Below are 12,027 nucleotides of genomic sequence, written 5' to 3'. Positions count from 1 at the left end.
AAGCATGTTACTATAAATATACAATTATGAAAAACTGAAAGCTAAATTTCAGATTCACTGATGGAGTCAATTATGCAAAGTAGTCAGAGGTTGCTGGGGCATTCATATTGCTTCCCAGGATTCGCATGCATTTGTCATGATCCTGCATTCCTGTGCTCTTTATACCATACATCCTTTCTCTGAATGAACAGTTTCTGGCTAATTTGTCTATTTTGTAGGCTTAGTCTAGTGTCTTATTAAAACTAGACATGAATACCTGGCTGGATTTAAATAGCTTTGCTGATTGCAATAGAACAGAGGAAACAATGATGAAGGCCAGCAGAGCTATACTTACTTTCTGCTTAAATTAAAAAACTGCTTCAAACAGAAAAATTTAACATGTCAGTTAGAAACTAATTTGTATTCCCTCATATATGTTGGATAGTACTTCCCATGAGCTCAAGGGACATCATAAGAAGTATAAGCACTAAATTCACTTTACATCTAGAAAGCAGTGATAAAGAATATCATAAATAGGTATAAACAGATCTTTATTTTTATCTGCTTCAAATGGTCCTGATTCTATTATTGTTGGTTATATGCCAACTTGTTTGTGGATTTCTGTATGTTTGGTTTGAATATTAATCTGTTGAATATAACCTTGACTGGAGTTAATTTTAAAATAAACACTTTCTGTGATGCAGCATTAAAGTAGAAAAATGAATTTTACTTGTGTTAGGAACCAGCTTATGTAGATAGCACATACCATAAATGATGTACTGTTTACTAACATAATTGCCACTGTCATTCTAAAAATCAGAAAATAGTAAATAAAAAAATGATAAGGATGTAGAACAGTCTCATGTGAAACAGTGGTGATTCCATGCTGAAGAAAAGATCACAGATATGGTTAAATTAAGTATAAGCATATATTTAATAGAACTCATTAGAAACAAATGACCACTTCTATCTCAGCCTTGTTTGATTACTATGTGATGAAGCAACTGATTGACCACAGGTTAGTCTGGAGCTACTTTTCTACTCTGAATGGTATTCCTTAAAACTACTGGATAAATTAGGGAGTTATAGTCATCTGCCTCGTCAGGTACACAGTTGGGGGTAAGGAAAAAAGGAAAAAACACAAAATGTAAACTATTAGCAGAAGCTGGATGTCCTTCTTTGTCATTTGAATCAAGTCTACATAACAAGAAGTAGATTATACTGTGACTAGTATTTAACCCGCTATCAGCTCTATGCAAGAAGCTACATACATTAGGAAGCCTCAGGATATCACTAAACTGGCTGGGGTAGCCAAAATTATTGAACAGATGCCAGAATTTGGTGGATTACTTAACAGTAAGTGAATAAGGTCAAATGCTCTCATGAAGAAAATTAACATAGCAGTAAACTGAGAATGCAGAAGAAAGGTTTTGAAGATACAGTAAAATACATCTTCAAAAACCATGGCTGAGGACTGCTAGGAAATAGCAGCACATCAATCAAAAATGGGGTTGAGCAATAAGAAGCAGACATCAGCTTCATATTGCCCTTGTGTCCAGGGGACAAGGATGAAAAAGCTTTTTGAATAGGAGCAATAGGCCAAATCAAAGCTAGTTATATATTGTCATTTTAAGTATCACTGTACAAAGCTAGGAATTCTCAATAATATCATTTTGGTCTATTTTCTTATTAGTTAACTTTTAGTTGTTAGGTTGGTATATACACACACATATATATGTGTGTGCACTACAGATATACACACATACACAGTAAAAAGATATTTCAGGGAAAACATCAGCTTATAACCTTATGTCTTTTATGACCCAAGTAAAAGCTCATAAGCAGTTTCTTCCAAAACCCAGATCACTATAGTCCTGCCAGTATCTCTGTCTCCAAGTCTGAGGCTGAGCTGGAGAGAATGAAGTACTAATTACTTTCAGGCTGGCAGGCCCAGTTCCTGTGAAGCCTGTGGATCTTGTTCTACCCCTGGGTCAGCTGCCAAGCTTCATGCCATTGTTTGCAAGGGGAATTGGGTGAACAAGTGTAGATGGATTATAGTAAATCCATCTTGCCTGCAAAAATGACTAAGATGCATCCTTTACTAAAGGTAAAGACCAAAGTATATGTAAGAAATGTCTATAAACATATCATTAAATATATAAGCATGTAAATTATAGTCTTTTATGATAATCCATATGATTTTAAATATTTTAAACATCTCATATATTCAAAAAAGTTTCAATATATAAAAATCAAGAGCTAGAGCAAGCAGGAAATGGAATTTTAAACATTTTGGTTTCAAGAACCTTAACTCTCCTTAAATACGATGAGAAAATCTGAAAAGGCAGGAGATAGGACTCAAAGCAACAGAGATCCAAGGAAACATATATGGGCATTCTGTAATCCATTTTTTCACTTGTTGCGTATGGTGCAATTGAAGCATAAATTTTTTTATCTCTAATTTTGCTGGAGGTATGGGCGAGTGCAGTAGATAATTTATATTCTGTCCATAAGCTCAGCTACTTAGATACAACAAAAATAAAAGTGAAAATCCAAAGAAGTTTTTCCTTTCTGTTCTGGACACCATCGTCAAGCATGGAACACTGCCTCTGGAATTTCCCTTCACGTCTTGCCAAGTGGCCTCCCCCAGTTAGTTATGTTTTCTCCTGATGTTTTTTTCAACATTGTGATTGCTTTCAATCAAATATATGTTTTATTCAAATTAATGATCAATTCTTTTTTTGTTATCCATCTCCAAGCTCTTTAAATGTTTGGGAAACGGTAGTTAAGTTTCTTGGTGTTATAGTAGTACTTCTTGTTATCCAAAGCTGGGAGGACGCTGCTGCTAGTCAGCTGAGGTAGGTACTGCAACTGAAAATATGAAACACAGAATTACGTTCAATGCCGTACACTTTTTTCATTATTGCTAACACATCCAAAAGAGGTAAACAAACAACTTTTCCAGCACAGAAATACTTTTTCTGCACAGAATCCAGGATCTGAGAAAGGACAAAATGTTTAAATTTGGTCTCTGCTCAGGGGTGGAATTGAAGGATGTGGAGCTCACCCCCTCCCATAAATTTGGTCTCTTGTTTTTTCTTTTCAATATTTATTTTCTATTATAAAGCAAAACATGCACATTAAAGGCAATTTAGAGACTATGAAAAAGAAGGGAAAATCTACATGTTAACATTACTGGGAAAAAGCATAGATTCATGGGGGTTAAGAGCTTGCTGGGACCTTAGGGATCATTTAAGCCAGTATCTTGTCTTGTAGTGAAGAAAACTGATGTCTGGAGCACTCAGGTGATTTGCCCACCTACTACCTTAGTTAAAAAGGCAAAACTGCTCCTTTCATGCTGCCAGAAAATGTTTGAATTTATTGTCAATGTCAAATGAAAGCAAGGGAACACATTTTTTTTTGTACAGTACTATATGGCCTTAGGTATCTGAAAAACAAGTACTTTTAAATCAAACAATTGGGACCTACAAGCAACACACAAATTAGTTGGGTTCCCCTAGTCTTTCAAGTAAAAATATTTCCATCAAGACCCTCTTTTTTTTTTTTTTAATTGGTGCCTATTTCAGTAGCATTTATGGGCAGGTGGCTCATCCTGAGGTTCTAGTCACAACTCTGCTACAAGTCTCACTTTCTGCCATTGACAATCCACTTTAAGTTTTTTTTTTTTTTTTTTTGGCTGCATTGGGTCTGTTGCTGCGTGTGGGCTTTCTCTAGTTGCGGTGAGCGGGGGCTACTCTTTGTGGTGGTGCACGGGCTTCTCATTGCGGTGGCTTCTCTTGTCGCGGAGCATGGGCTCTAGGCGCATGGGCTTCAGTAGTTGTGGCACAGGGGCTCAGTAGTTGTGGCGCACGGGCTCTAGAGCACAGGCTCAGTTGTTGCGCATGGGCTTAGTTGCTCTGAGGCATGTGGGATCTTCCCGGACCAGCGCTCTAACCCATGTCCCCTGCATTGGCAGGCAGATTCTTAACCACTGCGCCACCAGGGAAGTCCCACTTTTTTTTTTTTTTTTTCGGTATGCAAGCCTCTCACTGTTGTGGCCTCTCCCGTTGCGGAGCACAGGCTCCGGACGCGCAGGCTCAGCGACCATGGCTCACGGGCCCAGCCGCTCCGCGGCATGTGCGATCCTCCCGGACCTGGGCACGAACCCGTGTCCCCTGCATCGGCAGGCGGACTCTCAACCACTGTGCCACCAGGGAAGCCCTAAGTCCCACTTTTTAAAGTTTTAATTCCAGTTTCTTTAAAAGAAGGGATGAGGTTTTCTAAAATCCCCTGTAATTCAAGGGTTCTAAGATTCTTGAACACAAAGAAACAGCAAGATAAGGGGTAACTCTGAGGGGAAAGTCTATTTCCAGTCTGTTTTGCATTAAAAGCATTCTTAATTTCATAACTCTGGTCTTTTAGGGCCCTGGGTTTCATGCTGTACCTGTTCATAATGGACTGTCCACCCTCTCCTCTCCTCCAAACCTCACAAACACCACCCAGGTGCGACTCAGCATACTGGGCAGAGGAGGCTGCAAAGGGAAAGACTAAGACAAGATAATCTATAGCTTAAGGGGTACCCAAGCAGATCCGGAAGCAACCAGGAGCAGCCAGCTCATCTTAATTGTGGTTCCAACTACAGTCCATCCTAAATTATTACAGCTTTTGGCTTATGACAAGACACTTAATGTAAGGCCATTCTGCCACTTTACACCAGTCACAATTCTCCACAGGCTCCCAGTGTGCAGCTTGGATGCTGTGATCTGGTTAAATGCACTGTTCTGCTGCTCCCACTGAAAGCACTCGTCACCACATTTACACTAGCCAACTCTGATGATTAATGGATCAGGGAGGAAAACAGTTCCTTTTTTAGATACACCTGGAATGTCAATCAATACTGAAGGTAAACATGATGACAGAGAGCTAACCGGGATAAATTTGATTTCGTTTTCCAAAGCATAAGAAGCACGCTTCTTGTCCCTGGCTGGGATCTGTGCTCATGCACACCAAAAGCCCTGGCCCCTGGCTGGCAGCAGGGAGCTGCTGGGCAAGGTCACCTTTAGGATTCTGCGAGAAGGGCCCTTAGCGGGCAGATGTCTTTGGGACCCTGGTTGGTAGATCTTGTGACCTGTGTGTCCTCATGCAGGGATAAAGGTGCTGGAGCTGCAAGCCACAATTGCCACCTCAAGTATAGATTGAGACTCTCCGCACCAGGTGGAAGGTATGAGCTCATTTGAAATTACGACCTTGGATGCTTCTGTAAAGCAGTGCCCCATCTTTACCCGCGGCAGGTGCTTTCGGCTCTGTCTTAGGGTCTTCCCTGTTGATTTCTCATGCTCTTTTGCCAAATCCCCTATTTCTCTGATGCTGTCAAAATACGGATGCCCCAACAGCTGCTCACATGTCAGTCTCTCAGCAGGATTCATGTGGAGACAGCCCTGAAAGAACAGAAAATAACCTCTCCTTACTTCTTTAAAATTGCATTAACTTATTGAAGTCATTTTTTTCTTCTTTGAAAGATTAAACTCTTCAGTTGGGAACAAAAGGGGGGAAAACTTTCGTTCCTTCCACAATCGTTCATGGGTAACCACATAATGAATTAATAAATAGTTTCTAGGAGTAGTAGCAAAAAAAATCATTTTCTCCACCTTGTTCTGTTCCTGAGGCATTTGGCGCTCTGCCCTGAGGGAGTAGGATACGATTTTTGAGTTCACCTCAGTGTCTCACCAGAATAATCCACCTAACCCATTTGGTTCCTTGCCTGTACTTAGTAAAAACTAGTTTTTTATTTAAAAAATCACACATAGTAAAAATAAAATTTATACAGCATGTAGCAGAGTCTCTTCAGCACTCTAGTTCTTCCATTCTCCCTTCTAAAATCAGTTATTGTAAGTATATTCTTCCAGAAATAGCCCATGCATTACAAGTATCTATGTATATGTAAGGAAGGAGAGGCATAATATACATCTCTTTATGTTACATCATTCTTAACTATTTGCTTTGCCAGTAAATAGGCCAGAGGGCTCATACTTGGATAGATTAAATCTGACAATTACATACCCCAAGGAACTGTCTCATTTTTTAAAATTATAAATGCATCAGTAAATGTTTTAAATACTTTTTGAAATGGGTGGGACCTTGTCTGTAACTTGCAAACATTTTAATTGGTACCTCATTTTACATAAGGGCTATTATATTTCTGAAAATGTGTATATAAATCAAGTTTTAAAATCAAAACCTATTTCCAATATACTAGGGAGTTGGCTATTTAAAAGAATCCTATGGCTAAACATTTTTTTGAAGAAAAGGATCCTTTTGTAAAACAAACCACCCCAATCTTAAATTTCTATTTTGTGTTAATTTAGATTTCAAATACAGTTTAAGTTTATTTAAAGTGAAAAATACTTTCAGATGTTTTCACTGTTACGTGACCCATTTTAAAAAATGGAAAATATGTATACTTTTCAAAGGAGAAGGAGAATTCTAAAAGGAACACTTTTCAATCCATGGATTGACATACATCATTCAGATTCCCTAGTGATGCAGCTGCCGTGTGCTTCCAGGTCTGTTGGAAGCCATGATTTTACCTTTAAGAGCCCCAGGGCAGGATAAGAGATGTTTGGAAATTTTAATTCAAGTGGTTCCTGTTAAAGAAAAGAAAACAGGGATTTTATTTACAGCATATATTCAAATATAAGGTTACCCCAGATTGAATTTCTTTTGAGTGAGAGAAGCATCTTCCTGGCACCTTCTTCGCCTCTTCCACTCTCTGCCCACCCCACCTCCCTGTGTCTGTTTCATAAGCTCCTTCTTTCCCCACCTCCAAATTGTTTTATAAGCTCCTTCTCTCCCCACCTCCAAATTGCTTTTCCAAATTTTCTTCCTAACCATTAACCCCCTTCACTTCCTGAAGAACTGATGCAGGTAGCAAATTGTGAGGGAATACTAAGGAGAGGAAAAAAACCCAAAACACTCGTCAAGCAATTGTTATTTCGTTTTTTTCTGCCTCAACTTATATAACTTGCCTTGCCTTAGAATAATTTTTGGCATTTATCTTGGCATTTATAGAAAGGGGCTCTGATTATTGCACTTATTGACATTTACATAAAGGGAGCTACAAAATAGATTTTTTTCCCGACCCAGAAAATGTTTCTTGGTTTTCTGGAATAAACACTGTTCTCTCATCCCACAAGAGCCTGCTGTTTCCCTGATCATCCTACTGTTTAAAGAGTCTCCCGAGCAGACAATTCATCAATCTCCCTTTGGCCCTTTAAGGCTATTTTGCTCCAGTCACAGGCAGGAGACAATCAGGAATAATAAACACTATAAAGTAGAAGGAATGCCTATGTCAGGCAGACAGGCCAGTTAAAGAGATATACAGCTGATAAAGAGGCTAAAGAGGAGGGGAGCTGAGAAATTAAGAGCTAGCCAAGCGGAGTCAAATAAATGACCAGGTGTGTTGTGTGTTTAAAGATGGCAGTTCCCTGGTGCTGCCATCAAGATTAAGAGCACAGTGTTACCTGGGACAGGGGAACCAGCCAACAACAACCAATTCCTGAGTGTGCAGTTATTCATCACTAATAAGAGATAGGAAACTCCAAAACTGAGGCTCTTCAGACCAACAGGGAAAAAAAAAATCCTAAAGCGGGTTTGTATCAGCCTTTGAGAGCGGCCCTCTCCACCCCCATAGCTAAACTATTTCTCTTGCTATTTCTGTGTGTTGAATCTGAGCACCTCTGGGGATTGCCTTGACATTGCTGACATTGAGCCCTGCTGTCTCAGCAAGGACGCCTGGGACGAGGCCGGCTGGTTGGCTGTGATAGGATGGGCCCATCCCGCCTGCTTAGCCGGTTTCCCTGCCCCAGAAGCAAGCAGGCCTCTCTGGGGCAGGGTTGCTGACCCGCAGAGGGACTGGGGCACAGATGTTCAACCAGCACAGCCCCCCCACTTCTTCCTGTGTTTCTGTCAACAGGAAATCCCCTGCAGCACAACCTCTGGGAAACCATAGGAAGCCTTTTACACTGATGAAACTGATGAAACCTGGGTTGTTTCGGAGGCTTCCCCGGTAGAAAAGCGAACAGGAAATCGCTAAGGGATATTTAGCGTGAAACTGGGAACGTCCAGGTCACAAGGGAGCCGGCTGGGTCACCTCCCATATGTCAGGTGTCATTCCTGCTTCTGCGGCCCCGCAGGCTCCCAGCTGCCCCACTTTTCCTATTCCTAGCGCTGCAGGAGCAGGGGTGGCGGGGAAGTGGGAGGTGGGAGACTTCACTGCAGGACAGGCCAAGAGGTTGGGAGAACAGACAGCTCCAGTGGAACTGGATGGACCTTCCATCTGGAAACTGAGTAATGGAGAAGGGTTAGTTTCAGTTTGAAAGTACCTTCCTTAGGCAGTAGGAACTCAGGATCTCACAGACCTTAACTGTGCTCAGAATGTTTCTGAGTATAATACAGGCTCATTAGAAGACTTTTGAAAATATTAAAAAACCATAAAGAAAGAAACAAATCATCCCACCACAAAGAGACATTCACTGTTAATATTTTGGTATATATCTTTGCAGCCATTTATTTCACTAACGTAAAAATCTTTGCCTGATTTTCCAGAGGTTGTCATATTATTTTATATTTATACATGTAAATGTGTATATTTATTAAATATTTATTAATTTTATGTCAAATTATATATACTGTTTTGTAACTTTCTTTTTCATTTAGCAATATGTTGCGGACATTTTTTTAGGTGATTACATACGAATCTATTTTTATTAGCTATGTGGTACTTCTATTGTAAGGACATACCATAACTTATTTAATTAATTCCCCACTGATGGAACACTAAAGGAAATGATTTCTATTAAAGAATGTCATGAGAAATGCAAATCGAAACTACAATTAGTTATCACCTCACACCGGTTAGATTGGGCATCATCAGAAAATCTACAAACAATAAATGCTGGAGAGGATGTGGAGAAAAGGGAACCCTCTTGCACTGTTGGTGGGAATGTAAACTGATAGAGCCGCTATGGAGAACGGTATGAAGGTTCCTTAAAAAACTAAAAATAGAATTACCCTATGACACAGCAATCCCACTTCTGGGCATATACCCTGAGACGACACAATTCAAAACGACACACGCACCCCAATGTTCATTGCAGCTCAATTTACAATAGCCAGGTCACTGAAGCAACCTAAATGTCCATCAACAGATGACAGGATAAAGAAGATGTGGTATATATATATATATGATGGAATATTATTCAGCCATAAAAAGGAATGAAACTGGGTCATTTGTAGGATGTGGATGGACCTAGAGACTGTCATACAGAGTGAAGTAAGTCAGAAAGAGAAAAACAAATATCGTATATTAACGCATATATGTGGAATCTAGAAAAATGGTACAGGTGAACCGATTTGCAAGGTAGAAACAGAGACAGAGATGTAGAGAACAAACGTATGGACACCAAGGGGGAAAAGGGGTGGTGGTGGGATGAACTGGGAGACTGGGATTGACACATATACACTAATATGTATAAAATGAGAACCTGCTGTATAGCACAGGGAACTCCACTTTGCTGTACAGTAGACACTAACACAACACTGTAAACCAACTATACCCCAATTAAAAAAAAGAATGTCATATCTTTATGCTTTTGTCTAATAGTTTCATTGGAATAAATTCTTGAAAGTGGGTTAGGATATGCATGTTTTAAATTTTCTTCAGTTTTTGAAAATTGTGTTTTCCACACATTGGCCATAGGGGACAGGTATGAGAGTAAGGCTGGCCAAGCAAGTTCATCACCGTTTTCCCCCAGTCTGGGAGTGAAAGCGCAGTAGAGTCGGGGGTTTGGACAACGCTGGATTTTCCCTGGATGAGTCATTGTCTAAAAGTTAATTGGCTCTGAGCTTCATAGCTTCCACTGCTGAAAATGATGAAGGACAGGTGAGGCTGGGGCAGGTAGCTCTGCATTCCTGTCCAAGATGCTGGCTAAGCTCTATCAGCAATCTGTAACTTAGCACTGAAGGCCATGATCTTGCTAGTCAATTTGTCCCAGTTTTCTTTTTTACTCTTAGACTGATCTTCCATTGCCAAGTGGACCATGGGGCTCAGGCTGGTGCATAACTACCAAAACCTAGTTAGCCTGCAACTCCTCATGTACATTCATCGAGTGAGAATGATCCCCCTTAAACACCCTGGTAACCTTAGCTCTGACATGCAGAGCTCTTTCCAAAGTGGGTCACTCACCATATCTTCAGGGTCTGGAATTTTTACCCCACTGAAGTACTGATTTGTGCTAAATACTTGATGGTGCCTAGGAATGAGGTCTCCTTTGGACAAGAAGAAAGAGAAAGGTAAAATTAGATAGGTTGTATATATTACAAAATACTGAGTATAGCTCCCTGAAATTAACATGATATTATAAATCAACTATACATCAATAAAAATTTAAAAAAAAAACAAAAAAACCCACAAAAAATAAATAAATAGAAAATAAAGTCTTTTTCATCCTCTCAAAGAAAATTAGATCAGTTAGCAAGCACTGCTCTATGGTTTCCTTCCACTGGTGCTATGTTGGTCAGTGCCTATACCTACAAAGGCTGCAATCTGCTTCTCCAATCAGAGGGAGAGGCACTGAGGGAACTTTCAACAAACTGTGCCGAGACCCACGGTGGGTGGAGTACTGTGTTAGGCACAGAGAAGGCATGAACGGAAACTAAAGGCTGCAACGTTCTTGCCCCTCAAAGGCTCACAAAATGTTTGAGGAGTCCAAACCAAACAACTCAGAAGCGTGTGCGTGCACACACACATACACACACTAACAAATAATGGCTTTTTTTAAATAGCGAAAGTATGCTGGAGAGGGTGTGGAGAAAAGGGAACCCTCTTGCACTGTTGGTGGGAATGTAAATTGATACAGCCACTATGGAGAACAGTATGGAGGCTCCTTAAAAAACCAAAACTAGAACTACCATACGACCCAGCAATCCCACTACTGGGCGTATACCCTGAGAAAACTATAATTCAAAAAGATACACGCACCCCAATGTGCACTGCAGCACTATTTACGATAGCCAGTACATGGAAGCAACCTAAATGCCCATCAACAGGCGAATGGATATAGAAGATGTGGTACATGTATACAATGGAAGATTATTCAGCCATAAAAAGGAAGGAAATTGGGTCATTTGTATAGACATGGATGGACCTAGAGACTGTAATACAGAGTGAAAGAAAGAGAAAAACAAATATCGTATATTAATGCATATTTGTGGAACCTAGAAAAATGGTACAGATGAACCATTTGCAGAGCAGAAATAGAGACACAGATGTAACAAACGTATGGACACCAAGGGGAGGAAGCGGCGGGGGGTGGTGGTGGTGGTGGTATGAATTGGGAGATTGGGATTGGCATGTATACACCAATATGTATAAAACAGATAAGTAATAAGAACCTGCTGCATAAAAAATAAATTAAATTAAATTTTAAAAATTAGCAAAAGTGCAACAACCACAAATCAAAATCATATTCACTGAATACTGATGGGTCGAGATAAAAGTGTATTGGCCTAGCGCTTAGAACAGTGCCTGACACGTAGCAAGCACTCAATAAATATCTGAGAAAGGAAGGGTTAGGGTTTGGAAAGGAGCACAGAAAGGGAAGGAGGGAGGGAGGAAACAAAGCATGAAAGATCTAGCTAGAAGGAATATGTTTCCAAATTGGAACCACCTTTACTTGTTTTACCAAATAGCAATCACTTGGAAATCCCACTTTATGTACTGTCTAGAAGCACTAAAGATGTGAAGTAATAAAACAAAAGGAGCATTTCCATATTCTGGGGGATTATGTGAGGCTCACCTGCCCACATTTCAGCCAAATAAGCTAAAATCGCCCTCATGTAAAATTCCAGGGATATGACACCTGAAGAGGAATTTTGTTCAGAGAACAGATGGAGATGCTCAGAAGGGCACCCCTGGCACACCCAGGCCCACTTCCCAGAGCAGAGTGAACAGTGAAAGCCTGCCAGCCAGGGCCCCGGGAACGCTGCTAT

At 40.3% G+C, this 12,027-nt stretch overlaps 1 protein-coding gene across 2 annotated transcripts in view; it reads right to left on the bottom strand.

Annotated features, from left to right (window-relative positions):
- Window positions 1–2,722: 2,722 nt before the first annotated feature.
- The window catches only part of CDKL1 (cyclin dependent kinase like 1), a 69,079-nt gene continuing 59,774 nt past the window's right edge, over window positions 2,723–12,027 (bottom strand). For both annotated transcript variants that reach the window (XM_079913232.1, XM_079913231.1), the window contains exons 7-10: window positions 10,223–10,305; window positions 6,567–6,623; window positions 5,262–5,417; window positions 2,723–2,850 (exon numbers count right to left, since the gene is read on the bottom strand). In XM_079913232.1, coding sequence (XP_079769358.1) covers window positions 2,743–2,850; window positions 5,262–5,417; window positions 6,567–6,623; window positions 10,223–10,305 — 404 coding nt within the window. In that variant the 3' untranslated portion in view covers window positions 2,723–2,742. The remainder of the gene's footprint in view (window positions 2,851–5,261; window positions 5,418–6,566; window positions 6,624–10,222; window positions 10,306–12,027) is intronic.

This window comes from Stenella coeruleoalba, assembly GCF_951394435.1.
Source record: "Stenella coeruleoalba genome assembly, chromosome: 2".
NCBI classification, from domain to species: domain Eukaryota; kingdom Metazoa; phylum Chordata; class Mammalia; order Artiodactyla; family Delphinidae; genus Stenella; species Stenella coeruleoalba.
This window is presented reverse-complemented; position numbering and strand designations above follow the sequence as displayed.